Here is a 27,135-nt window from a genome sequence, read left to right on the forward strand (position 1 = left end):
TAATTTTAGAAACATCTTCTTAATCTGTAGTTTAGTTTTCAACATGGTGAGTACTAGAAATGAAAGAAGCTCAGTGAGAGTAGAGAATTATAAAGGGGTAAAAGCTGAGGCTTTAAAAAATAGACAAAGGCCAGATCCTAACAGAGTCTTGGTGTTCCATTTTAAGGAACTTATAATTGAAAGAAAGGTCACAGAGAAGACAGAGACATTTTAAGAATGACATGATCCAATTTGTCTTTTAGAATATCACTCTAGTCACCAAATAGCTCTTTGGAAGGGAACAAGACTGAAGATAAGAAGAGTAGAGGCTGCTACAGTAATTCAGGTGAGAGAGGGTGTATAAGGCAAGGGGTAGAAAGAAGAGAACAGATTTGAGATTACTATCTGGTAGACAGGATATACAGACTTGCTAATGAATCGGGTGTGGGGAAACAGGAAAGGAAAAGGAAACAAAGATTCTCAGGTTTTTGGCACTGGGTAAATAAAGAGATGGGGGCAACAGTTACTTCAGATACAGAATACTAGAATAGAAGTTTGGGGAGGAAAATTAAGGGTGAATTTTATTTTAGGCATGTGTTTGAAGTTCTTATGCATTGCCTGAGAAAAGACATTTATTTGGAAGTTAGGTATATGGGGCAGGGCCTAGCAGAAAGATCCGGGCTGGAGGTATTAATACAGAAATATCAGTCATGAGATGAAAACATTCAAGGAGAATGTGTAAAGTGAGAAGAGAAAATGCAGGAAAGAGCCCTGAGGAATGGTAAACTTTGAAGGAAACTAGTCAGAACGAGTTGTCCAAAATGTAAATCTGATCTGGTCACTTCCTACTTTAATAATCATATTTCATCCTTGCAAAATGGTTATATGAGCATAGCCATCAAATTCTTTCCTTTTCTTCCCCTTTTAGTCCAAACGCACCTGAAGAAATTACTAAAAAAAGGAAGAAGCATCAGGACTGAAAAGTAGAAAAAAATACTATTCTTCATGCCCAAATTAATTAAATTTTGCTAAGTGAAGATGGAATTGAATTTAAAGGAAAGATTTTACTATAATTTTCTCCACTGAAAGAATAAATTCCTAGAACAAGAGGTACAGGAGACACTGAGAACACTGATTACAGCCCAGACCTAAGAGCTGTGAGAGCTGGCAGAGGGTGGGTCGTGAGGTAGCCCAGGTACCGACCTCTCCCTCCATGCCACAGAGTTCTTATGTACCTGTTCTGCCTCCTTTTCTCCACTTACATCTCTCTTCTTCTCCCCTCATACTTCAATCCATTTCTAGTTTTCTGTTTCTCATTCTTATAATCCTCCTCATACCTGTGTTTTCATGTTTTGGGCTTGATTTTTTTTGCCTTACTTTATTATACTCTAGGACTTGTTCATATAATCATGTTCATCTATTCTTTTATATCTAACCATTCCCGATCAGTACTTGCATTTGTATTTATCCAAAATCCAGGTCAGTTTATTCTCAAGTTCAACATATTTTGGATAACTTATTCCTTTCATACATTCCAGCCTTTAACACTTAGCAGTGTGAATTATGGATTTCTCACCCTTTTGACCCCATTCTAAATCTCAGTCTCTGAGGAGGAGGCATGACATTTCTGAACTTGTTGACCTTCCACTGCAAGATGCAAAAGCTCACCCGGTTCTTATCTAAGTTTACACTGACTTAGGCCTATGTACATTTAAACAAAGTTGACATTTTTATCATTTATCACTAATCATTGTAATATTTAAATTTAATAAGTCTTTTTTCCAATTATTTCATCATTGTGAATTTTACATATATGAGAAGTTTTCTGCTTTCTACTTGTGCTAAGATTAGATGAAAGGTTATTTTTTAACCTTTCGGTTAATTCTATTTAGCAAAGGCCATCTAATAGCCATCTTAACTCTATTTAAGAGTTAAGCCATCTTAACTCTATTTTTTTTTTTTTTTTGAGGTGGCTTTCATAACACACCAACATGGATCATTATCAATGGGAAACTTATACTTAGTGGTTGGAAAGATCTAAAAACATGATTGAGACATCAACTAACAGTATAATAGTACCTATCTGAAAGAGAATTCATCTGACAAGACCTACAGACTTTATAATATATCCTCGCTGCAAGCAGTTTTAATACATATATGTTGGGCCCATTGTTAAGATAGGAATATCTCATTTTTCAACCACAACAGATGTGGAATATTAGTGGAAGTAGTTGTATCAAGCTACAAACACAAATATCTTCTTGGGCAGTATATTAAATAGCCTGACTACTAAATAGACAAATTGAAAAAGAGTTGTGATTTGCCTTTTCAGTAAGCATTTTTAATTCATTGTTACATAGTATCAGGAAAGTTTTTTTTCTCTTTATAATTTATAATCACATTTCGTATAAATGCAATCATACAAAATGTAGTATTGTTGTGTCTTATTTCTTTCACTTAGCATGTTTTGTTTTTCAAAAATTGTTGTTTTTATTTTTTTAAATAGAGAGGTTTTAGAGTTACAGAAAAGTCATGTAAAAATACACAATTCTCCATATATCCCCTTATTATTGAAACATGTTATAATTGATGAAAGAATATTAAAATATTACTGTTAACTATAGTCCACAGCTTAGGTGTATTTTTTTTCCCTGTATACCACCTTATTATTAACACCTTGTAATTGTGTCATACAGTTGTTATAGTTCATGAAAGAACTTCCTTATATTTGTATTATTATTATTTTTTAATATTTTTAAAACTTTTTTATTGTACAGTATAGCATATATACAAAACAAAGAAATAAAAAAGCAATAGTTTTTAAAGCACTCTTCAAAAAGTGGCTTCAAGATAGATCCCAGAGTTTGTCATGGGCTACCATACGATCCTCTCCTATTTTTCCTTCTAACTGCTCCAGAATATAGGAGGCTAGTAGGCTTAAACACTTTATCATCACAATTGCTTTTTTTCCTTCTTTTGTTGTGAACAATAACATATATACAAAAAAGCTATAAATTTCAAAGCACACCACAGTTAGTTGTAGAACATATTTCAGATTTTCACAGGGGTTATAATGTCACAATTTTAGGTTTTTACTCTAAAATACTGGAGACTAAAAGAGATATCAATTTAATGATTCAGCATTCATATTCATTTGTTAAATCCTATCTTTTATGTATAATTCCACCATCATCTTTGATCTTTTCATATCACTCACTGGGGTTGTTTGGGCTATGGTAATTCTAAATTTTTTATATCGGAAGGGTGTGTCACTGATATGGGGTAGGGAGATGGAACTATCTGATGTTCTAGAGAGGCTGGGCTAGGTTTCAGGACTTATCTGGACCAGGGACCCATCTGGAGGTTATAGGTTTCTGGCAAGTTACTCTAGTACCTGGATCCCTTGTGGAATCTTATAAATTGCCCTAGGTGTTTTTTAGGATTGGCTGGAATGATCCTAGTTGGGGGTAGGAAAGTTGTTTTAGTGTAACCTGCCTGACAAAGTCATACAGGCTAATACAGAAGGCTAGTTTTTAAAATAGCATGGGTTAAAATAAGATTCTTATTTATTTGTGAATATTAAATTTGTGCATTTTTATTTCTAAAGATTAGAGGGAATTAGATTTATTGATTGAGATAAAGGCAGAAAGAAAGGTTTAACAAGTATAATGTAGTACATATTTTGGGGGGAGGTATATACATATCTACAAAGAAGCTTTGGGATGTACTAGAATCTAAATCTATTCGAAAATTCAAAAGATGTATCCATACCAGCACCTAATAGTTATGGGCCAAACTTATTTTTAGAACAACATAATCTAATGAAAAAATGTTCCAGCAATAAAATGAACAGAAACAGCATTTATTTCCTCTGCTGTTACAATGTGTTACTCTTCCTTACAGACTGAGCAAATGGCTACTATATTAAGAGATAGGTGACTATGTGACAATATTGTACTTGCAACTTAAAGAATTACTTTAACATAATACCCATATTATATTTGAAACTTGAGTTTTTTTTCCCTAAATAGAAAATGGTAATCAAGTAATTTGCAAGACATTTTGGAAATTTTTTAAGTCTTAATTCATTGTTTCAATACTTGCAATATAAATTTTAAAATTCTATCCTAAAGTCCTTTGTATAAAAATAGAAATACATTCTAATCACAATTTACTATACTTGAAAGCACATTAAGTCACCTTTTTTAACAAAATAATCAAATGAACAAAGTTCAGGTGTAAAAAAAATGCTATGTTAACTATCAAATATTAAAGAATAATGTAAATTGCTTTTAACCTTTACTGTTCAGCATTCTTTCCCAGGAAAGCTATTGCAATGAATGATTTTAATTGTGTCCATTATTAGCCCAATGAATGACAGAAGATCACAATGTATAGAAGCATTAATTAATATGCCTTATCTTTGCTTATTTGGTACAATTATAAAAGAAGAAGCAGATTATTGTAACATATAAGAATTATTACAGGTGATTATGTGTAGGAGTGGAACGCAGCAATTGGGAAGGTTAAACAATTAAAGCTCATGTTCTAATTAGTATGGACACTGCTTAATGTTAACCCAAAAGGTGAGATTTTGGGTTAAAAATCTGAAAGGAGGGGGAAAAAGGTGGTTAGCAGCCCTACAAGAGGCAATTTAACAGTTTAAAAATAATCCAGGCTGCCTGGGAGACAGAGGAGGATACCGGCTATGAGAAGTATATGCATTGTGCCATTATTTGAAAGGTCAAAAGAGAGAGAAAAAAAAAACCCTGAGGATAGCTTTAAAAAACTGGAAATAATTCCATAGAAACATATATAAACACACTGAAAGCATATAAACGATCTTTTAACAGTAGACTCTTTTTTTTTTTCCGAACTGAATACCAAAATATACATTGTCTTTGAAAAAAGGAATCTGAAAAATAAAAGATAAAAGGTAACATGAGGACTAAACAGCCAACATAAGGGGTCTGACTAACTGCTGAGCTTCTCCTCATTAGGCAATGAGGACAAAAAGTAAGAAGATGAGAAGTAGCACAAAAGTTTAATTTAGTTTTATTTTTCATTGACCTTCATTATACAAGATAGTGGGGAAACGACTATTCCAAGGGCACTTTCTGATGAAATCAGTGGGGCAGTAGCAGAGAGCAATCTCCTAGGAAGAAATAAGAGAGCAACTTGAGAAATTCCACAGCAATAAATCACCATGACCAGATGGTATTCAACTGAGAGTTCCTAAAGGAAATAAAGTGTGAAATGGATGAGCTACAGATGAGGGTATGCAATGTATTTGGAAAATCAGCAACTGTTTCCAAATACTGTGATTTTGTGAATATGAAGCTTTTCTTTTGGAGAGAATAAAAAATTTAGATTTCTAGAATTACAGACCAGGGGCTCTCGTGGTGATAATGGAGAAACTGATAGAGTCCTATTAAGAACAGCTTCCTTCAACATCAGGATAAGGTTAACCTGCTAAGGTCAAATCACCCACTGAGTCTATAAAGAGAACACTGCTCCTCTCCATCCTATTAAACTTATCTGGAAATGTCAATAAAATACTAGATAGAGGTAAACCAGTAAATGTAATTTATTTGAGAATTACATGAAGCTTTTTAACAAGGTCACATGAGACTATTGGGGAAAATAAATAAGCACAGTCTTCTGGAGGAAAGACCACAGAGAAACTCTGGTCATTAATTGTAAAACTTGCTAAGTAATGAAAACAGTTTCAGGGACAATTCTCTTTCCTTCTCTAATATTGGATTACCTCTTCCAGAATAGATTAACTTGAAAGTTAAAAAAAAATAAAAAAAAAAAAAGAATTTCACTATGGAAAAGATCCAGAATAACAGTAGGGAAAGATAGGCTCCTAAATCAAGAAGGAAACCAGAGATTAACAGGCAAGGGCAAGATAAGCATGTAATAAAATTTTTACCTAGCAAATGGAATCTTCAAACTACAATTCAGTTTAAGTTTCTTATCATTGTGTTCTATGTAAGCATCAGCATTTAATAAGAACTAACAAGTAATAAAGTAATGACACTTTTTTATGTATTCAGATGAGGGTTGTCTCCTTCAAAGGGGTCACCTTGGACAGTATATACTCATTCCAATATTACGCATTTGCCCTTGATCAAGTCATTTTGAAATTTTTCTCACTAAAGAATAATTGCCTTCATAGACTGTGGCATATTGTTCTGAATTTATCCAGTATTGGCTAATCTTCACTCTTTGAGAATGGAGACAGAAGGCATTAGAAAAGGACAGAATTATATGCTCCCAACCCTACTCACAAGCAAAGCAACCTTGGTAGACAGCTAGCACTATTCTACAACCTCCCAGTAACTGTTTCTATGTCAACAAGAAGGAGCAGTAGTATATAGAGAAAGCGCAAGGACCATACAATACAAGTTTGAACAAATCCAGCGATAAGGAATACATATGGGCCTGGTTAACACCTCTGTCACTGTTTGAGAGCTCTGGACATATTGAAAGGTTCTGATAGCAAATCAAGGCCTGCTTGGCTATATAACTTTCATTTGCTTTTAGATTTGTCCTCTGATGCCCTGGAAATTATCAGCAGCCCTTCAAATACCATGGATTCCCACGAAAATTTCTGTTCTCCTTGGCCCAGTAAACTGCTGCTTTCTCTTCAGGCTAAATATATAGCTCCTTTAAATAGTACTCACGTGGCACAGTTTCTCGTTCTTACATTGTTCTGGATACTCTTCACTCACTGAATTATAGTTGTTTATGTGTCTCATTTTAATGCAAACCTTCCCTCCTGCTTACAAAAGCAATTTCTGCTCATTGTTAGAGATACAGAAGAAACATGAAAAAGAAAATTGTGTAAAATAATGTTTTTTGAAGATATATGCTAATGTACTCAGTTTTATTTTCAGGGACTTTTCTATAAATATCTTTTGCACAGACTTGAGATTCAATGGTTTATCTTGCCTTTTTCTTAAGGTACTAGAGCTGTCACCCTATGAAATAAAGGTGGCTAAAACAAAATACAACATTCCACATTAAATGTTAATTCAACTTCAGATCTCATTTGATGCTTCGGTAGCCACAATGTGCCAATAACACATATTAAGTTTACTGACATATATCCCTAAGACCTAAGTTCTAGTGTTTAACTAACTATATTGCACTCATCCTATTTCGTAAAGTTGGTTTTAGGGATTGACATTCAGAACTCGATTAAATTTTATCCTGTCAGATTTAACCTCTAGTTCCAGTCAGTTAATATAAAACAGATTTTAATTCTATCACTGAAATTACTAGTGATCCTCCAACTTCTATTAATGATAAATTTAATCAGCATGCCATTCAAGTACTTATTCAAATTGTTTAAAGAGTAAAAAGGGTAGGCTTATGAAAGAATGATGTAATACATCAACAGAAGCCTTCCTATATGTTGATGTTAACCTATTAATTTCACATTAGGTTTATTTGCTTATCTAGTTATGAATTAATGATTTATCTCACATTCCTTTTCTGTAAAGCACAGTGCTACATGAAATCCAGTCTTTCGTTTATACCAGAGATATGATTCTGAAACTCTATAAACAAATTAAATCACATGGATTCTGCAATGAAAAAAATCTTTCCCTAATATGAATTACACTTTGTTCATGCTATTTTAACTATATCTTAGTGTGTAGTTTTTATGAACTAGACAAAATCCAAACAGCGTTTGAACAGGGACTGGATCCTAAGAGACTGTGGACGGAGAACTAAATCTAGTCTGTAGAGGGTTGAGCTGGTGGTGGAAGAGAGTAATTCCTTAATGTGATCTGGCTAACCTTGTTAAATTGTAAAGACAGAATTAGAAAAATAAGTGTAAAAAAAAAAAGATAGGTACGTGCAAAAAATTAAAAAAAAAGATAAAAAATTATAGATATGTACTTGTTCAGATATGTGTTGCACAAGTGAAACTTAAACCTTTCCAGTAGAAGTAAATTGAATGAAAGGGAGCAAAGGACACAAGTAGTTTAAAGTCACAGTAATGATAATGAATTAGGGACACAGATCTAATTAACTGCATACCATTACCTGTACTCACTTCTTCCAAAAGAAACCTATTATTTTTGTTAATGCATTCATTGCTACTTGATTTTAAAAGTACCAATGGTTATTTACCTAAAAGTTATATAGGTAATCTGCACCTAACTTTTTTGCCACTTGATATGATGACCAATCTTCATAATTAAAAAATAAATAAATAAAGTGCGATTATTGAAGCTTAGCTGAATGGCCCCTGAACACAAGCTCCATTAGATCTGCTTACATCTAAATACTCCTGACTAAAGCAGGTGGGAAATTTATTCTGGTAAAATCTTTCTTTATCCTGAAGCCAAAAAATAAAATGAAATGAAATCTGTGATTTTCAGTCTAATTACTATCTAAAACTATCTATGGTATTTGTTCTTTAAGACACTATAAAGCTGGTTTTGTACACTAACCACTATAATTATGTTTTTTAGCTTCTTAATAGAAACATTTCCTCCTAGAAAAATTAGTGTAAGTCATCATTAATGTCAGCTATGAATGCATTTCCTGTATTTTTCCATTACACATTGTGAGGTAAACTAAAAACTTTATTTAGTAATTGTGACAATGCCGCTGTTCCCTAAAACATGATTATATCTGATTGGAAAGAAAAAAAAGTGAGATTACCAACTGTAGCAACTGGAGTATAGGAAGCCAAAAGCCCCATGTTTTACCACACTTTAGAAACTGACTCTTATGAACATGTCAAAAAAAAAAAAATAGTGAAAAAGAAACAGCCCCTAGTTTCAGTTTCATTGAAAACATAGGCTTTAATTTTCTTGCCTATTTTCTTCTGTTGCATGGGAACCTCCCAATGGTTTTTAAAGGTGGTGAAAAGAAAGACAGGTGTTTTTGTTTTATGTTGCAGCACAGTTATATGATATCCAAGATTTTTCTTAACTAAACAGGAAAATGAAACATGAAATGAAAGATACGAGAAAAGCTTGACCATTAAGTTCATTTGTTCACATGCATTAAAGCATATCAAAAGTTGTTTATAATTTTACTTATAACCACCTACAAAAAATAATAATAATGTGGGTAACATATTAAACAGTACAAAAAATGTTTAAAAACACTGTCCTGTCTTAGTATATGTTTGGTCGGGCAAATGTTTTTATTGATAAGAAAATAGAGACGTGGAAAAATTGCAAGGCTAAAGAAAAGGAAAAAGCAGGACTTGAAGTATTTTGGCATTGAATCCAGCACTCTTCCCTGAAAGATCATTTTAACCATAAACAAATAAAGAAGTACTTCTTAAATTAAGGCACATAAACAGCTACATTCCACTGGTCTTCAATCTTGGCTGCTCTTTAGAATTACCTGGCACCAATACCTATGTCCCACCTCAGAACAATCAAATCAGTGTATGTGGGAGTGAAGCCTGTGTTCAAGTACTTTTTCAAAGGATCCCCATGAGATACTAATGTGCAGTCATATCTGAGAACCATTGATATAGTATAATATTACACAGGTAAATGAACAATATGTGGAGGAGTCCTAAGGTTTAATGCAAAGGCTAGAAGTATAAGAAAGAGTTATATAATAGAAGAAAAAAATCTATATGATGCTTGAAATGGGTAAAAAAGGAATATTTCATGGAAGAGCACACTTCTGATTTACACTCCTGATTTGCCAGTCTTCCAGATACAATATTTGCTATAGTGAAGTTTCCTGTCACCATTCTCTATCCTCTTGGGTAGGTTTTTAAGTCTTACATCTGTAATATAGCTCCTAGACCAATCACAGATCCTATGAGAAATTAACCCAATGAGCACTACTGGAAAAAGAAATGGGAACCTGATTTTGGGACTAGGGCCAATTGTTGAGTCAAACTAAAAGCGTTTCCTGCATCCCAGGAAGGGAAGGGGGGATGGAAATACATCCAAGAAAATGTGGAATTATTAGCAAAAACAATACACGCACACAAACATCCATGCAAATAAATAAAAAGTTAATTACATAAGAGAAAACTCAAATTAGCCACTAACATATGTTAGCTTTCATATGTTAAGGCAAAGCAAAGATAATGTGAGCTCAGCAAAAAAAAACCTGGAAATACAATTGCTGAGACAGGCACTTGAAGGCCTATTTCACTGAGTGAATTATGAAGAAAATAAAGCAGTCAAGAAACGGAAAGCTAGTGACATAAAACAGTTAGAATAATGAGATAGTTGTATCCAAGAAGTTTTGCAAGTCATACTATTACTTTCTGAAAGAGAAGCAGTATGTATAAGTAATAATAGCAATGATATAATGAATAATGCAAGTTCAAACCTCAAGGACTAGAAAATGGGGATTAGGAAATGGGTTGGAAAAAGTAAAGGGTAATAATGATTGACATACACATGAACAAGTACTGGCCCACATTCCTTTAATTTCAATTAGAAGATATAAGAACTTTAAGAAGATAGCATTCTAAGCTGGAGAATCAATGACATTCTCCCAGACAGAAAGGAAGCCTCCAGGTCTTTAAATCTCTTGAAGATTCCCAGATAACAATGAAATTTGTTGAACAAATGTGAGAACTGTCCCTCTAGACTGGTGTGCTGGTATGAATCTGTGGTGGACCCCAGAAAAGCCATATTTTTAATCCTCATTTAATATTGCTGGCTGGGAGCTTTTTGATTGTTCCCACGGAGAAGTGACCCACCCAACTGTGGGTGGCAACTCTTGATTAGATAGCTTCCATGGAGTTGTGATTCCACCCATTCAAGGTGGGTCCTAATGAGTTTGCTGGAATCCTTTAAAAGAGGAAGCATTTTGGAAAGAGCCAGGAAGCAGAGAGCCCATGCAGCTAGAGACCTTTGGAGATAAAAAAGGAGAGGTTCCCCCGGGGAGCATCATGAAACAAGAGGCCTGGAAAGGAAGCTAGCAGACATCACCATGTTTGCCATATGTCTTTCCAGTTAAGAGAGAAACTCTGAACTTCATCAGCCTTTCTTGAGTGAAGGTAACCTCTTTTCAGTGCCTTAATTTGGACATTTTTATAGACTTGCTTTAATTGCGACATTTTCATGGCCTTAGAACTGCAAACTTGCAACTTAATAAATTCCCCCTTTTTAAAAGCTGTTCCATTTCTGGTATATCACATTCCGGCAGCTAGCAAAACAGAACTGGTGTTGGCAAACACTTTCTGTAAAGGGCCAGGTATAAATATCTTAGGCCTTGCAAACCATAGTCTCTATCACAGCTATTCAATTCTGCCATTGGAGCATGAAAGCAGCCACGGACAATATGTAAACAAATGAACATGTCTATGTTCCAACAAAACTTCATTTAAATATACAGGTGGCAGGTCAGATTTGGCCTGCAGGCAGTAATCTGAGGATCTCTGCTATAGACCAACAGTTCATTACCTTGGCTTCATATTGGCTTCACCTGGGAGGCTGTAATAAAATCTAGGTACCTGGGTCCAACCCAAGACATTCTGATGTAATTGGACTGGGGTACAGTTTGGGCACTTGGGTAACCACAATGTGAAGCCAATGTTGAAAACCATTATTCTAGAAACTCACCCTGGACTCTTTAATATGTGGGAAATGGAATAAAAAGAAGGATAGGGATGTGTTAATCTGGCTGTGACCATTCCCAAACGTGTGGCATCAGGCTGCCCAGAGCAATCTATAAACCAACTGCTGGGGTATCAGGGCATCTTCTGAAAATGTTTATATCTATCTGTATTATCAGCTTATAAACTAGTTACAAATCAGAGCCAACACATTAACACATTCCTAAAACACACATCAGGCCAGTTTGAATCAAAGGTCAATCTTTGTAGCATTATGGGGCAAACTGTATCTCTACTGCACCACCCCTGCCCCCCAATATATGTTCAAGTCTTAACTCCTGGTCTTATGAATGTGGCACCATCTGGAAACAGGATCTTTGTAGATACTTTAGTTAAGATGAGGCCAAACTGGATTGGGGTGGGTCCTTCATCCAATATGTCTGGTGTCCTTACAAGCAGAGAAAATTTGGACACAGTAAGAGAGACAGGCCATTCATGCCAACACCAGCCAAGGAATGCCACGGATATGTGACCAACTATCAGAAGCTAAGGGAGAGGCATGGAATAGAGTCTCCCCTTGAAGAGAAAGCATGGACCTGCTGACACCTGATTTCAGACTTCTAGCATCCAAAACCACAAGATGATAAACTTCTGTTGCCTAAGACAACTGTGGTACACTTTACAGCAGCCCTGGCAAACTAAGACACTTGTATCCCTGTAATTTAATGACCCATCTAGGATTAGGCTCCAGGACTGTCTATAGACAAAGCCCCTTGAATTCCTTATATTGATTAGTAAGGACTGAAAAGATATTATTTTGTTTTTGATTTTAATATTTAAAGAATTACAATATAAGAATGTTTTTGAAAACATTAATGAGATATTGTGGGTTTGGTTCCAGACCACCACAATAAAGGGGATATTGGAAGAATAAGGCAAGTCAGGTAAATTTTCTGGTTCTGCAGTGCACACAAAAGTTGTATATACATTATACTGTAGTCTATTAAGTGTTCAATAGCATTATGTCTAAAAAAGAATGTACATACATGTATGTAATTAAAAAGTGACACAGAGGCATGAAGTGAGCACATGCTATTGGAAAAATGGCGTCAAGACATTAACTGGATGCAAGGTTCCTACAAACTTTCAATTTGTAAAAAACACAATATTTGTAAAGGACATAAACTAAAGTATAATGAACTAAGGCATGCCTGATTCCATATAGCAAAAGATAGAAAATAAAAGGAAAAGTAATAAAGCATGAACAACTGATGCCATAAAATAAATGAAAAGAAAAAATTAAGAAATAACATCAATTTTACCAGTAAATACAGTAGTTTAAGTTTTAAAACAAAAATTGGGTCAATAATAAAATTCAATGCCATGATAATTATAAAACACCCATCTAAAAGTACAAAGCATATACATACATACCTGTAGAAAGGTTAAAAAGACCCTGGGGTCTACCTAAGGAAGGGGACTATCCTGAGACTCCTTGCTAAGCCAGAATCCTCAAAGGAGACTAAAATGTTCCTAAGACAGTGTTATCCACTGCCTCTTAATATAAAGAAAAGGAAAAACAAAAAGAAAAACAAACAAACAAAAGAACCACCTGCACACAAATTCTACCCAGAGAACTGAGATAGATTAAGTTTAACCACGTAAAATCACACATCACCAAACACATAAGGAAATAAAGCAATACGAACAAGAATCAGTACACACGCGTAAACAAACACACAAGGAGATTTAGACCACTGAAGATTTCAGATAATGAAATGGTTAGATAAAGAATTGACTAAGTATGAGATGTTTAAAGAACTTTTTAAAAAATGAACAAGAGACAGTAAGAAAACAGCCAAAATTTCCACTTTCATCCACAGAATTTCAGGTAGCATAACTGTGGTGAAATAAATGAGGTGAGTCCTATAATGGTAACTGGTTTCTGCCTGGAGGAAATTTTTAGACTGCTGTGCATAAAAAGGGAACTGAAACTGAGGTTAGTGATCTTTCTGAGTTGAGGAGCTAGAGATTATAGTTTGGGGAAACTGAGGTGCCTAGAATTTCTGGAGAAGAACAACAGAGACTAAGGAGTTACAGAAACAGTTTCAGAAAACAGATTGGGCTCCTTGAGTTATTGGATAAAGACAATCTGCCCTTGCAGATTAAACTGAATGAGGCTGGGCAAAGAACAACGCTGGGGAAAGAATGACTACCAGGGAACTACATAATTTCTAGAGATTATACAAGGCTGGGAATCATCTGATTTACATCAATCTATTGGGGTAGAAATTTTGTTAAATACATAGGACATTCAACAGAAACCTTAAAAGTGTGGGTAAACTAGCCCTAAATATAGATTACCATAAGTACAGTCTTCACTAACCACCCTAAGAAAGTTTTAAAGCAAATTTCAAAGAAATATTAGACAACAATATTCTAGAAATGGTTTAGGTATAAATCCACAAATTGAGGATATCAAAGTAAGCCAATTAATTAAATTAAAAAAAATCCATATCACTGTCACACACTGAATTGAAATCGCAAGAGATGAAGGGAAAAGAACGATCTTAAAAGTAGCCAGGGGGAAAAAAGCACATAATCCACCAAAATATAACAATTACATTAAAAGCAGACTTCTCAGCATCAACAATGGAAACCAGAAGACAATAGAATAACATATTCAAAGAGCTGAGGCAAAATAACTACAAAAGTAGAATTACATAACAAGAAAACTCTATTTCAAGAACACTGAAGAAAAAGTAATTTTTCAGATGATGAAAACTAAGAACATGCATTTCACTTGGGGAACTTCTAAATGATGGATTTTCTGTAGTCACAAGAATACAAATACATTTTCTAATAAGGTGATAAGCCCATCATCTTCAACTTTACAATTCAGGAGATGTCTCCTTGGTCGTGGGCTCAACTGCCTTGAAATGTAAATATGTATCTCCAGAGTTTTCACTATCTGTTCAGTCACAAATTCACTTGTCTTTTTGACTAGGTTCCAAGTTTCAATAAAATTTGCTATAACTGTACCTATGAAGTTCTAACAGCAAAACAAAGAAACATTTCCTCTACAGTCCCATGTAGGTAATGTGGTATAAAGAAAATGAGAAGTTAACACGTTAACACAAAAGACTGGATTGTCAAATCAGACTCAGACAAATCAGATACCATACTCAGTATCAATCTTTACTGACAATCTGAAGAACAGAAGGAATCAAAACACCCAGCAAATCGGAGGGATTTAGAAAAACTCCATAAATCCTTCCCTGCCACATTGGATGTACCCTGGCTCAAGTTAACACGAAAGGTCAGCAACAATTACAGTACCATTCTCCATTTCTTACCAACAAAAACAACTTTTCTCATGTACATTTACATTCACAATCACTGGGAAGTGACCACAGATTGTTCAGTAAATCCGGGATTCCATCTAGTTTGTGGCTATAACTGTATCTCAGATGACACAGTACAGGTTTTAACAGTCATTGGCTTCCAAACGTCATTATTCAATGCATCATCCCAAAGTACTGTTCCTTTATCTAATCTCAACCAATTGTACTATGGGAAAGAAAAATATCCTTTTTATCTGTGGTACCTGGGCCAACAGAGAACAAATATAAAGGCCACAATGTCCAGTAATGTCCTACCACAATAAGGGCTGATCATAGTGTTCCCAGATGTGGACATCCTTAGCACTCCCAGCAACTTCCATAGTGATTGGAATACTCAATAGTCTTTCCAGGGTAAGGCTCCAAGTCCTCCAGCTGTACTGATGACAAATATGACGTTGCATTAGAGTAATCACTCAAGTAATCCATTCACTTAAAACTTTATTGACCCTCCAGGGCCATTTTCAGATGCAGCAAGTCTTCTGGAAAAGAGCTCCCTCTAGTGTCTTATTTGTATTACCAAGTCATTTTGATCATGATGAGCTTTCAGGAACATTATTTTGGACTGACATAGTACCCCAAGGCCAGTACTTAAAATCCCTGAAGAACATTTGGCACAACAGGCACAGTACTGATCAAACCACCACATAGGTTGTTACCTTGGTACATTAGTAAAATTTGTGTAATTTAGGAAAATGGTTTGCACACAAATATAATATGTCCCATAAGATTGCCAATTAGTATATCATATTCCCAAATAGAGTTCTGCCTGGCTGTGTCATAGGTTTCTCATAAATGTACTTTGCATATCTCCGGAGAGGAGTTATCAGAGATACTGGCTCATTACATCACACTCAAATTCATCTCCCTTGAGGGTAGTCTGGTTCCACTTCCAATTTCCTTAAATGAATTCTATCCACAGTAACATATTCTGTATTTGAAGGAGTAGATTAAGCTATAGCAGGCAGTAGAAATCTGATTTCTATATATAGTAAAGGTCTTAGCAACTTACTATTTTGATTTTTGCCTACAAAGAGTACAAATCTCTACTGTTCAGAATCCTCCACCCTATACAATTCATTAGTAATAGCCAAGCCACTGAAAAATAAGCAGAATGGTAAATATAGTCTATAGGCCAAGAACTGAGTGGTAACAGTAGTGAATTACCCCTATATTAAGGCATCATATAGAGTTCAATCACTTTGTTGCTCAAAATGACCCAGATGGAAACTTTAGGTGGAATTTGGAAATCAGCAATTTCCCTTCTCTGGAGAAAATAGGTCTAGAGTTCACGAGCATTCAGTTACCACTAGATCTGAGAGATAAGTAAAAGTGTTAGTCTCTGGCTCTGAGGTATTGGTACGGAAGTCACCCGAATGCTCCCTTCTATAGAACTGTAACCCATTTTTAAGTTTCTTTCCATCTTCTTTGCCACTTATGACCTATTTTGACCCATATCTTTTCCTCCATAGATTGGGCTTCGGGTCTCAGTAGATGTACTATAACCCACAGAACCAGTAAAAATAGCACCCTTGCAAATACTTCTTCTTGAATTCACTCCCAGGCAAAGGTTGCAGGATTTGGCAGGTAAAGAATCAAAGGCCACTTAGTAAAGGAGCTCTGTTTACAGTTAGGCCATAATTTGCCAAATGGGGTGAAGTTATGACATACCCCTGCCTTTATGAATATGTACAAATTTAATGATATTGATACTGAGGCTTGTGCACTGATAACATTATTTTCCAATGGGACATGTAAATTTAATTAGACCTAGGAACACCAGATCAGACAAAACAAAATAAAAAATTGTGAAATGGGAATGTTGTGTACTTGTATTCCTTTCCATCACCTCATTCCCATTTCCCAATCCTAGAAATCATCCCAGTAGAGTCCTGGCATTACTTCCTTTCATAGTCAATGCCAATACAAAATTAGCAAATCCTTAAAAATCTTTTAAACCAGTTGATTTAATTAGAAAGTGTTTCAATTGGCCAATCTACCTTCAGACACCACTTCTTTAAGGATCACAAATACAGTATGCCCATAAAACATTTCTTGTCCATTTATGAGAATTGGTAGCAGTGAAATGTACACACGGGGCAGAAGATATCAAAATGGGACCAGGTGATAAAAAGTTGGCTATTTTAATCTTTACTTACTTTCTAATGTTGCTTTCTTGGGGTAGAATAGGCATCAATCCCAACTAATGCCCATTTATAGTCCTTTGTGGCTACTGGTAGAGGCACAATGTAATTCACTTACAGCTGTATGCCAGCGCTTGTCCTTTGGAAATTTTATCCACTACCATATTCTTTTTCCTTTTTTAAAATAAACTTCATGATAAAATTCAATTATAAATGTGGCATTTTTGTTTTGATAAACATATACAGGCATGTGTAACCACCACTACAAATATGATAGAGATCATTTCTACCATCTCAAAAAATTCATGAGGCAACTACATTCTGCCTTCTATTTTTGCAGTCCATCCTTCCCCCAATCTCATATAAACTGAATCATATAATATAAAGCTTTACCTGCATCCCACAGATTCTGATGTGCTTTATTTTCATTCAATTCAAATACTTTCTAATTCTCTAGTAACCTCTTTTCTGAGCAGTGGTTTATTTAGAATTATGTGGGTTAATTTCCAAAAATGTGGAGGATTTTCCATCTCTGGTCAGAAACATACTTTGCATAATTTCAGTATAGTACATCTATTGAGATTTGTTTATGTTCTACAATATGATCTATCTTAGTGATGGTTCATATGCACTTGAAAAGAAAATGTAATTTGAGGGTACACAGGTAGTTCAGTGGTTAGAATGCCTGCTTCCATGTGGGAGACAGGGTTTGATTCCTGACCATGCACCCCAAAAACAAACAAACAAAAAGAATATGTATTTTGATGTTGATGGATGGAGGCTTTTATAAGGAGCAAGTAGGGCAAGGTGGCTGGAAGCGTTGTTCAAATTTTCTATATCCATAATAATTTTTTGTCTACTTGTAAAGCCATTGCTGCGAGAGAAGTGATAAAAGTTCCAAATATAATTGTGGATTTGTCTATTTTTCCTTGTAGCAATTTTTCATCTTATAGTTTGAAGCAGTGTTACTGGTGTGAAAACTTTAGATTGTTATGTTCTCTTAATAAATTAACACTTTCATCAAGAAATGTTCCTCTTTACGCCTAATACTGTTCCTTGTTCTACCAGTTGCTTTGTCTAATGTTAAAATAACCACTTTAGCTTTATTTTAATTAGTGTTATCATGCAATATCTTTTCCCATTCTTTCAGTGTTTTTTTTTTTTTTTTTTTTTTTTTTTTTGCATGGGCAAGCACCAGGAATCAAACCTGGGTCTCTAGCATGGCAGGTGAGAATTCTACCTGCTGAGCCCCCATGACCTGCCCCTGATTCTTTCATTTTTAACCTGTCTGTGTTTACAGTTACAATGGATTTCTTATGGAGAACAAATGCTTTGGTCTTGACTTTTTGTTTATAAAACCCAATTTTAATATACCTTTCTTTTAATTAGGAGTATACATTTACATTTAATGTAATTATCAAAATGGACAGGTTGAAATCTACCATCTTGCTTTTTATTTTCTATTTGTCCCATCTGTTCTGTGTTTCCTTTTTTATTCTTTTCTTGCCCTATTTTGTATAATTTTACAAGATTTGATTTATTCTCCAATATTGGCTGATTAGTTATGCCCCATGTTTCATTTTTTAGTTGTTCTTTTATAGTTTGCTACACATCTTGAGTTATCATAGTCTTTGTTTATATATCATACTACATCCATATAAGAATCTTACACGTTATATTATACTTTTATTTTCCCCTCCTGTCATTTATACTATTGTAGTTTTATATTTTACTTTCCATGTTTTAAATCCCACAAACATTATATTTGTATAGAATTATCTAATATAAGCTTTTAAAGAGATTCAAAACCTGAGAATAGATTCTATATTTTTCTCTTATATTTACCATTTACATTGTTCTTTATCCCCTTGTACAGTTTCCATCAATTATTATTTTCCTTCTGACCAAAGAACTTTCTTAAATATTACTTCATTTTTCTTTCATTTTTGAAAGTTATTTCTACTGTACATAGAATTCTGGGTTGACTTTTACTGTCTTTCAGTACTTTAAAGACTGTCTCTTCATGGTTTTCAAGTTTGTATAGCTTCTGAAACAAAGTCTGCTGTCATTCTTACCTTTATTCCTATATATAATAAATCTTTTCTCAGCTGCTTTTAAAATTTTCTCATTATCCTACTTATATTCAGCAATTTGATTATCAGTATGTTCTTTGGAATTTTTATTTTTAATGTTTCTATTATTCCATCATGACTGAAAATAGAAGTCCCCACCCATAGCCATCTTCAAGCAATTCTTTCTTGCTGCCATTGGATGCAATTTCTTGTCACATCAGCAATTTCATCATCTGCAAGGAGAATGTGTCAACCCCTGAACCTTACCCATGCCATCTCATTCATGAACCCAGGTAACTACCTACAAGGATCTGACTAAACCATCTAGGGCATATTTGTCCAGCCATATTACAAAACCACTGACTACAGTCTAAGAATGTATGAATATACACTTTCCTGAGGATAACAGCCTAACTCTTCCATTGCTCAATAGACTTTGTGTAGGTTTGCTTCTGTTTCTTCCATTAAAATTTTAACAACTTCAGGCTATGTTAATGCTGATTTTCAAACAGCAATGCAGCCCTCAATGCTTGAACTCCCATAATGAACCAAACAGTGTGCTTTGTCGTAGTTAAAAAAGATCATAGGGTTCAGATCACACAACCAAGACTTAGGGATATCCCCAAGGGTTCTATCATTGGCCTTATAGGTTGTGAAGTAACTGCTTATACATTAGGTAACCCAACCTGAATATCCCCTATCACCTCCATAGTATGCTATAGATATGTCATTTTCACTTTATTAATGAAGTAGTTTATCCTACTGATCCTTCCTTACTATTCAAATATCTTTTTTATCATTACCCAAGATTTGACTGGTATTTCCTGCTTCTGTGGTAGGCTGCTTTAACGAGGATCTAGCGATAAGCTTGCAACTGTCTCTCAAAGGGGCTATCATGAGCACCTTTAGGTAGCTTTTAAGTCCCAAATTCAGAAGGTTTCCACTGAATAGCCTTATCCAGTTTCTGCCAATGGCTTCAGCCTGTAATTGTTCTAGCTGAAGAAACTTTTAAGATTATCTAAATTAAATCATAAGGGTCTTGTCAGACTACCTTTATTATAACCCTCTATAAATGCTTATTTTTGATCAGTTCTTAAATTCAAAACTTCTTTGTGACAACTTTATGAATAAAAGCAAAAGGATTCCTAAATGAGGAATATGACTTTGCCAAAATCCTTAATCTCTGAACCCCTTGTTTATTGGTATTCTACGCGTGTCGTAGGGAGTAAAGTAGTTACTTTTCAGCGGATAAGACTGTTAAATTACAGTGTTAATCCACCAGCAGCAGGTTCCTTGTCAAACCATTCAGAAGCATCCAGAATGTACTATCATACCATTTATTCAATATAAATAATCTTTTCCATTGAACAATGTCTAGAAGAGTAATGCAGCACCCTGATTAAATTCTAAGACTCCATGTCAATAAATATTCCTCAGACCTCTGCCGATATTTTTCTAGAAAGTGCCCTAACTCTTAAACAAAATATCTTAGCATTTAGTAATTACCTGACCTTGGCCTCAAGTTATTTGTATGGTTTTTTCTAGTGAGTAACAGTCTTAACTTAATTGTTTTGTAAACAAATGTATCTCTCAAGAAGCAGATTTTCCATCAATGGGTAAAACTGATCTGTGTTTTTCTTCCTTTTTTTTTTTAAGGATCCTAGTTTTATCAAGGTTGTTAACAGCAGCTAAGTCCTCATCATGCATTCTCATTTGTCTTTCCCCAAAATGCCATTATATCTATGTGTCTGAAAAACAATCCCTTAACTAGACTAATCTGCAAAAACAAAAAATTGGACTGTCAAGTCAGATAAAATATAGAACTTAACTGATATCAAGCTTTATTAATAATTTAAAGGATACAACCAATCAAGAGTACTAGGTGAAACAGGTAGGTCCAAGAGGTCCAACCAGTGCAGCCCTCTGGTCCTTTCTCACCGGACTGGATATTCTCTGACCCAGGTTAACATGTAAAATCTCATAGCAATGTATACAGTTCACATAACTTATCTCTATCATGAAACTCCATTTCATATTCAGTTAGTTCTATATCTTACATAACTTTTCCTGGAAGTCATGTCCCCAAATCCTAAGATTCCAGGATTGTTTATTAAAAGTAATAGCAATCATGGCTAGCAGATATATCCTGCTAGAAGGAATTCGGTGTAACGGACTCTTTCCCCCTAGTAAATACCATGAGTGTTTTGGGGGAGGTCTGTCACTAGAATTATGAAGAGATTATATGGGTTATTTTTTCTTTCTTCCCAGGAAGCTTATCCCAATTACTGAAAAGAATGGATCCCAGACCTGCTACTTAGTATTTACCTTCCCCAAAATGACAGGGTTTTTAATGATGACATCTCCCATGTCCTCTTCATTGTAGAAGGAAAGAGACATAGATGGATTATAGAATTATTATAGTCCTTATATAGTCCTGTATTTGATCTGAAAATACGAACTCATGAGGTATAATATTCAAATATACATATACACGTATGTATACAACAATATATATAGGGTATATGTACATGTATATACATATGTGATTTCTCACCGAATGTTCTAGGTCTAGCCTGGAAGATATACAAGATGACCACATATGGCCATAGTGGCACTATTTCTAATAATCCCAAACTGGAAACTACCTGTATGTCATCAGTCATAGAATGGGCAATTACAATGTGGTATATTCATATAATGGAACACTGATAACAATGAGAATGAACCCAATATTACTTCATTCAATGATGTGGATGAATCTCATAAACATAATATTCAGCCAAAGAAGCCAGATAGAATAGAGAATACACTGCATGATTCCATTTGTATAAAATTCAAAAACAGAAAAAACTGATCCATGGCTTTAGATGTCAAGAGGGCTGTTAACTTTAAGGAAGGCAAACACTGACTAGGAGGGATTGAGAGGGAGCTTCTGGGCATTAGTGAGGTTTTCTATATAGATTTAGGTGTTGATTCATAAGTATATTCATTTTGTGAAAATCCATGAAGTTGTACACTCAAGATTTGTTCAGTTTTTGGATTTATGTTATATGTCAAGGAAAGGTTATTTAAAAAACAGTCAAAACATGAGGTAGCTATACATTTATTCATATGGAGTAAAATCTGTTGAGTAAAAAGCCAAGTTCTAGTTCGATACACAGAGTAAGATAGCATTTATGTAATATTTAAAAAACCACAAACAATCACGGTATTTCTATAAGTACATATATACATATAAAATAAAAAATGGAGCTAATAGGACCAGTTCTCACTTTAGTGTGTATCTGTGGGAATGTGAGTGGGATGGCGAGAGGGAGAACAGAAAAAAAAATCGAATCTTTTCTTTACCTATGGAGATTGAACATTACATAACAAGACTGCTTTCATGCAATACCCATACAATTAAAATGAATAATTCTGAAAGACAGGATTATTCTTAAAATTCAACAAGCAAAATTTTTTTTATTTAACCAAGTCTAAATTACAGTAGAAACTCCTTTAAACAAGCTATTAATGTGAAAATTTCATGAGTTCGCTGATGACTGTGAGACACAAAGGCTATATAATATAATTTATATATTCATGTAGAACTGACCATTTTCTGTTACAAAATTACTCTATGCCACAAAATTCTATTGGACCCCTTCTTCCACGGAAAGGTCCTATAGTCTCATTTTTTCCTTAAAAACTTTCCTGACAATTTTAAATGGGGGGAGGGGGGAGAAGCTTGAAGACCTATATTTATGATTCTATATCTTTAGAAAGAATGTGCCATTTAATAGATCTATCTTTAAACTGTTCTTTAGAATCACTTTCATCTTTGCACATCCATAGGTAATCAATAAAAACCATATGCTGTAATGTTAAAACATTCATATTTTTGTCATTGAGATGCTGCAACAAATTAATTTTATATTTTACTCAAATGTTTAATACAGCTAATCACCATTTCTAACACACAGAAACATAGATACAATTAAATGAAGGGACAAGGAATATCTATTGCATACTATTTTAACAGTGGCAGTGAAGTTAAACTCTATGGCTCCGCCTTTCCAAAGAGGCAGGTTATCTTGCTGGGTCAAAATTCATTTCATTCTCTGGTAGTAAAATGGACAGTATATGGACCTTCCATTGAGGTGTTATTTAAACTTCACTGCAAAACCATGCAATCTTAGAAAATCCAGGAGAGAACAAGAGTAAGAACGAGAGCTGTGTTCTGTAGATTCGCATAGAAACTCATATGACAAATAAATCTGTTTCAGTTTGCTAAAGCTACTTGTGCCATTTTGAAAGGATGTATGTACCCTAGAGAAAAGTCATATTTTAATCCTAATTCCATTTAGTAAAGGCAGCTGTTTCTTATAACCCCTATTCAGTGCTGTATGTTTGAAACTATAATTAAATCATCTCCCTGGAGCTGTGACTCAATCAAGAGTGGTTGTTAAACTGAATTAGGGGAGATGTGTCTCCACCCATTTGGGTGGGTCTTGATTAGTTTACTGGAATCCTACAAAAGAGAACGACAAGAGAGAAAGCCAGGGGATTCATAGAGAGCAGAGAATGCTGTAGCACCACGAAGCAGAGTCCACCAGCCAGCGACCTTTGGAGATGAAGGAAAACACCTCCTGGGGAGCTCCGTAAAGGGAAGCCAAGAGAGAAAGCTAACAGATGATGTCCTGTTCACCACATGCCTTTCCAGATGAGAGAGAAACCATGACCGTGTTCACGATGTGCCCTTCCAGCTGAGAGAAACACTGACCCTGTTTGCTGTGTGCCTTCTCACTTGAGAGAAAGACCCTGAACTTCATCGGCCTTCTTGAACCAAAGTATCTTTCCCTGGATGCCTTAGATGTGACATTTCTATAGACTTGCTTTAATTGGGACATTTTCTTGGCCTTAGAACTGTAAACTAGCAACTTATTAAATTTCCCTTTTAAAAGCCATTCTGTCCCTGGTATATTACATTCTGGCAGCTAGAAAACTAGAAACACTACTGGAATACAATATACCAGAAATGGGTTGGCATTTTCAATGGGGAATTATTAGTTACAAATTTAGTTCTAAACTCATGAAAATGTCCAAATTAAGGCATCAAGAGAAAGATGCCTTCTTGCTGGCATCTGGGGTTCCTCTTGTCACCTGAAAAAGCACATGGCAACATTTGCTGGCCCTTCTCTCCTGGTTCTGGTTGTCAATAGCTGTTTCCAAAATGTCTGTGGGCATATCTTTCTCTCTCAGTTTCTCTTGGGGCATTTTCTTTCTAAGCTCTCTATCTCCATGAGCTCTCTTCAAAATGTTTCTCTCTTAAAGGAGTAAAACCCACCTTGAATGGACAGGGTCACATCACCATGGAAACAATCCAGTCAAAAGGTTGCACCCAATCCGCAAGATTGTATTAAAGAATACAGTCTTTTCTGGGGGTACCTAACAGATTCAAACCAGCACAGTGTCTATAGTGAGAACTTCACTCATGATTGTTGCTGAGTAACCTTTTCTCTAAAATGAGAACATGACTCCCCCTCAACCTTTTACTTTTTTATAGCTAAGGAGATCAATTTCAGGTTCTCTAAATAAGGCTTTTCATTAAAGACCTCACCTCAACTGGTATAGAAGAGAGTAGACTGATGATTTTTAAGGAGAGATATTATGGGATTTTGCATAATATCTTTTAATATGAATTTATCTGTAGTCTTCCACAGCTTGAGGCATTATTTCAGAGATCAGCAAGGTAAACACTCTCAAATGAGGTAAATGATTTAGGCTTTAGGAACCTTGAGGCTTCAAGACATTTTCTATAACAGGTTTATGAAATAATTGTTTTGGGTTCAAACCCTATGGTGTCTCGAAAATGAGTAAAATTATGAAAATACAAAAAAAAATTAAATTTGCATACATGTAATAGCCATATTTGAATCAGATTACTACCTCCTTGCTCCATCTATGCTAAGACCAAATGATATTCTCTTAAACATGATTTCCACATCACTTACCACAAAAGTCCACTACCCTGTTTTATTATGATAGCACAAAAAAAATCAAACTTTTAATTTATGAAATACTTTAAAATTTCTTTAAAAAGAGGAAAGTAATGTGTGTTATCAAAAACAGATTTTTTTAAAGCTGAAAAACAAAAATCAACCTATATTTCCTACTTCCTATATCTGAATTCCAAATCCTATAAGAAGAATTAAAATTGAAGGACAATAATATATTATTAGTTTTAGAGTAAGTTGTCTTAAAATAAATAAATAAATAATATATAAATAAGAGACTCTATTAATTGCTTTGGTAAATGGTCAAAAGTACATTTTAAAACTTCCTCTTTACATATTTTGCCTACTCAATTTCTTCAGGTTGTGACTCCACACAGAGTTTCCACTTTTACATTTTAAACCATCTTTCCTTTTTTGTTGTAACTGCTTATTAGTCAAGTAAGATTATCTTTGTTGTAACAGACAGCATCCTTGAAAGTCTGGTTACATACCCAAAGCTGCAACTTTGATGATCACTGCTTGAATGTTAGATGATATCATCTCTCGCAGCAAATCTTCCTGGTTTCTCCTCCAAAGGTAAGCTAAAGGCTGGAGATTAAGTCTTTTACACCTACAAAAGAAAAAGAAAAAAAACCTGATGTTATCTTAATGTCCTATATTTGAATCTATAGCAATTACTTTGATTTTTAAACATAATGTATCTCTCAAGGGTTGTAGCAATTAAAATGCCATAAAAAACTTGTTTTGCATAATGAAGTTTATATATACAACATAAACATTTGATTTCCACAGGCTGTGCATAAACAGATAAAAACAAAATCTCTGGGAAGATTAGAAATATTAATTTTAGTAAGACTTTAAGTTTAGAAGTCTATGCAAAAGAGTTTCCAAATGCCAACAGATGATTATTCTCATTTTTTAGAACTTTCTTGGGTATTAAAAGTGTGAAACATAGGCAAAATAGGTAAATACATTTATTCTAATAAAATAGCTATATATTGATAAATTTATAATAGCCATGATTATTGAAATCATTTTTAATACACTGAATGAAAAGAGAATAATGACAAAAAATACAACTTATTAATAACATAAGTTGTACACACTATGCTAAATACTTTGTTTTGTTGGAGCAGTAGGAAGAATGTGGGCTTTGGAACCAAGACAAATTGGGTTTGAAACCTGATTCCGCTACTCACTAGTTGTCTGGCTTTGTCAACTTAACTAAACCTTCCAAATCCACAAGTACGGACAAAAATATTTCTTTTTAAAGTTCTTGAGAAGTTTAAAAGATTAGAGAGTGAAGTCATTCTTTATTCCTCTTCCCATACCTCACAACTAATCCAATCACTGTTTGCCAACACCACTAACACCCTGGTCTGAGCTACCATCATCTCTCAAATCAATATCCTCCTATCTTCATTCCCTGCTTCCTTCCTTGCCCCTTTAAAGTCCATTTTCAACACAGCAGCAGTGTAATCCTTCAAATTTAATACAGATTGTGAAATTCTTCTGTTTAAAACCTTCCAGTGGCCTTGAGTCACTCCACATAAAAGTACTTTCAGTGGACCTACAGAATTGCGTATTGCCTCTGGTTCACTTTCACACCTCTTCTCCTACTACTTGCCCCTCATTCCAACCTGCCACCTCTGCCTGCTTTCTCTTGCCTAATATACAAAGTAAGCTCCCTATCTTCCTCTTCTTTTATGCCTTTGCTCAAATATTTTCTCAGAGAGAACAATAACTGATTAAACAATTAAGAGTAAATAGATAAAGAATATAGTATATTATCAAATGTTGGTCAAAGCAAATGACTTGCCCAAGTTGAACAGTAACTGGTTGACATCAAATTTACAGCCAAGAACATAACTCTAAAACTGTCAACCCTAGTATCTGTAAAGTCACTGGTTGACTACTGAGGCCCACACTGATATGCATATATATATATATATATATACAGATATACATAAATAC

General features: G+C 34.6%; 1 protein-coding gene across 6 annotated transcripts in view; it reads right to left on the bottom strand.

Moving 5' to 3' along the window:
* The window catches only part of DPH6 (diphthamine biosynthesis 6), a 214,355-nt gene that overhangs the window by 74,736 nt on the left and 112,484 nt on the right, over nucleotides 1–27,135 (bottom strand). For all 6 annotated transcript variants that reach the window (XR_013162324.1, XR_013162325.1, XM_077127389.1 and 3 more), the window contains exon 5: nucleotides 25,653–25,771. Coding sequence is in view for 4 of the 6 variants with exons in the window: in XM_077127389.1 (XP_076983504.1) it covers nucleotides 25,653–25,771 (119 nt within the window). In the remaining 2 variants the exon portion in view is untranslated. The remainder of the gene's footprint in view (nucleotides 1–25,652; nucleotides 25,772–27,135) is intronic.

This window comes from Tamandua tetradactyla, chromosome 14 (assembly GCF_023851605.1).
Source record: "Tamandua tetradactyla isolate mTamTet1 chromosome 14, mTamTet1.pri, whole genome shotgun sequence".
Lineage (NCBI taxonomy): Eukaryota > Metazoa > Chordata > Mammalia > Pilosa > Myrmecophagidae > Tamandua > Tamandua tetradactyla.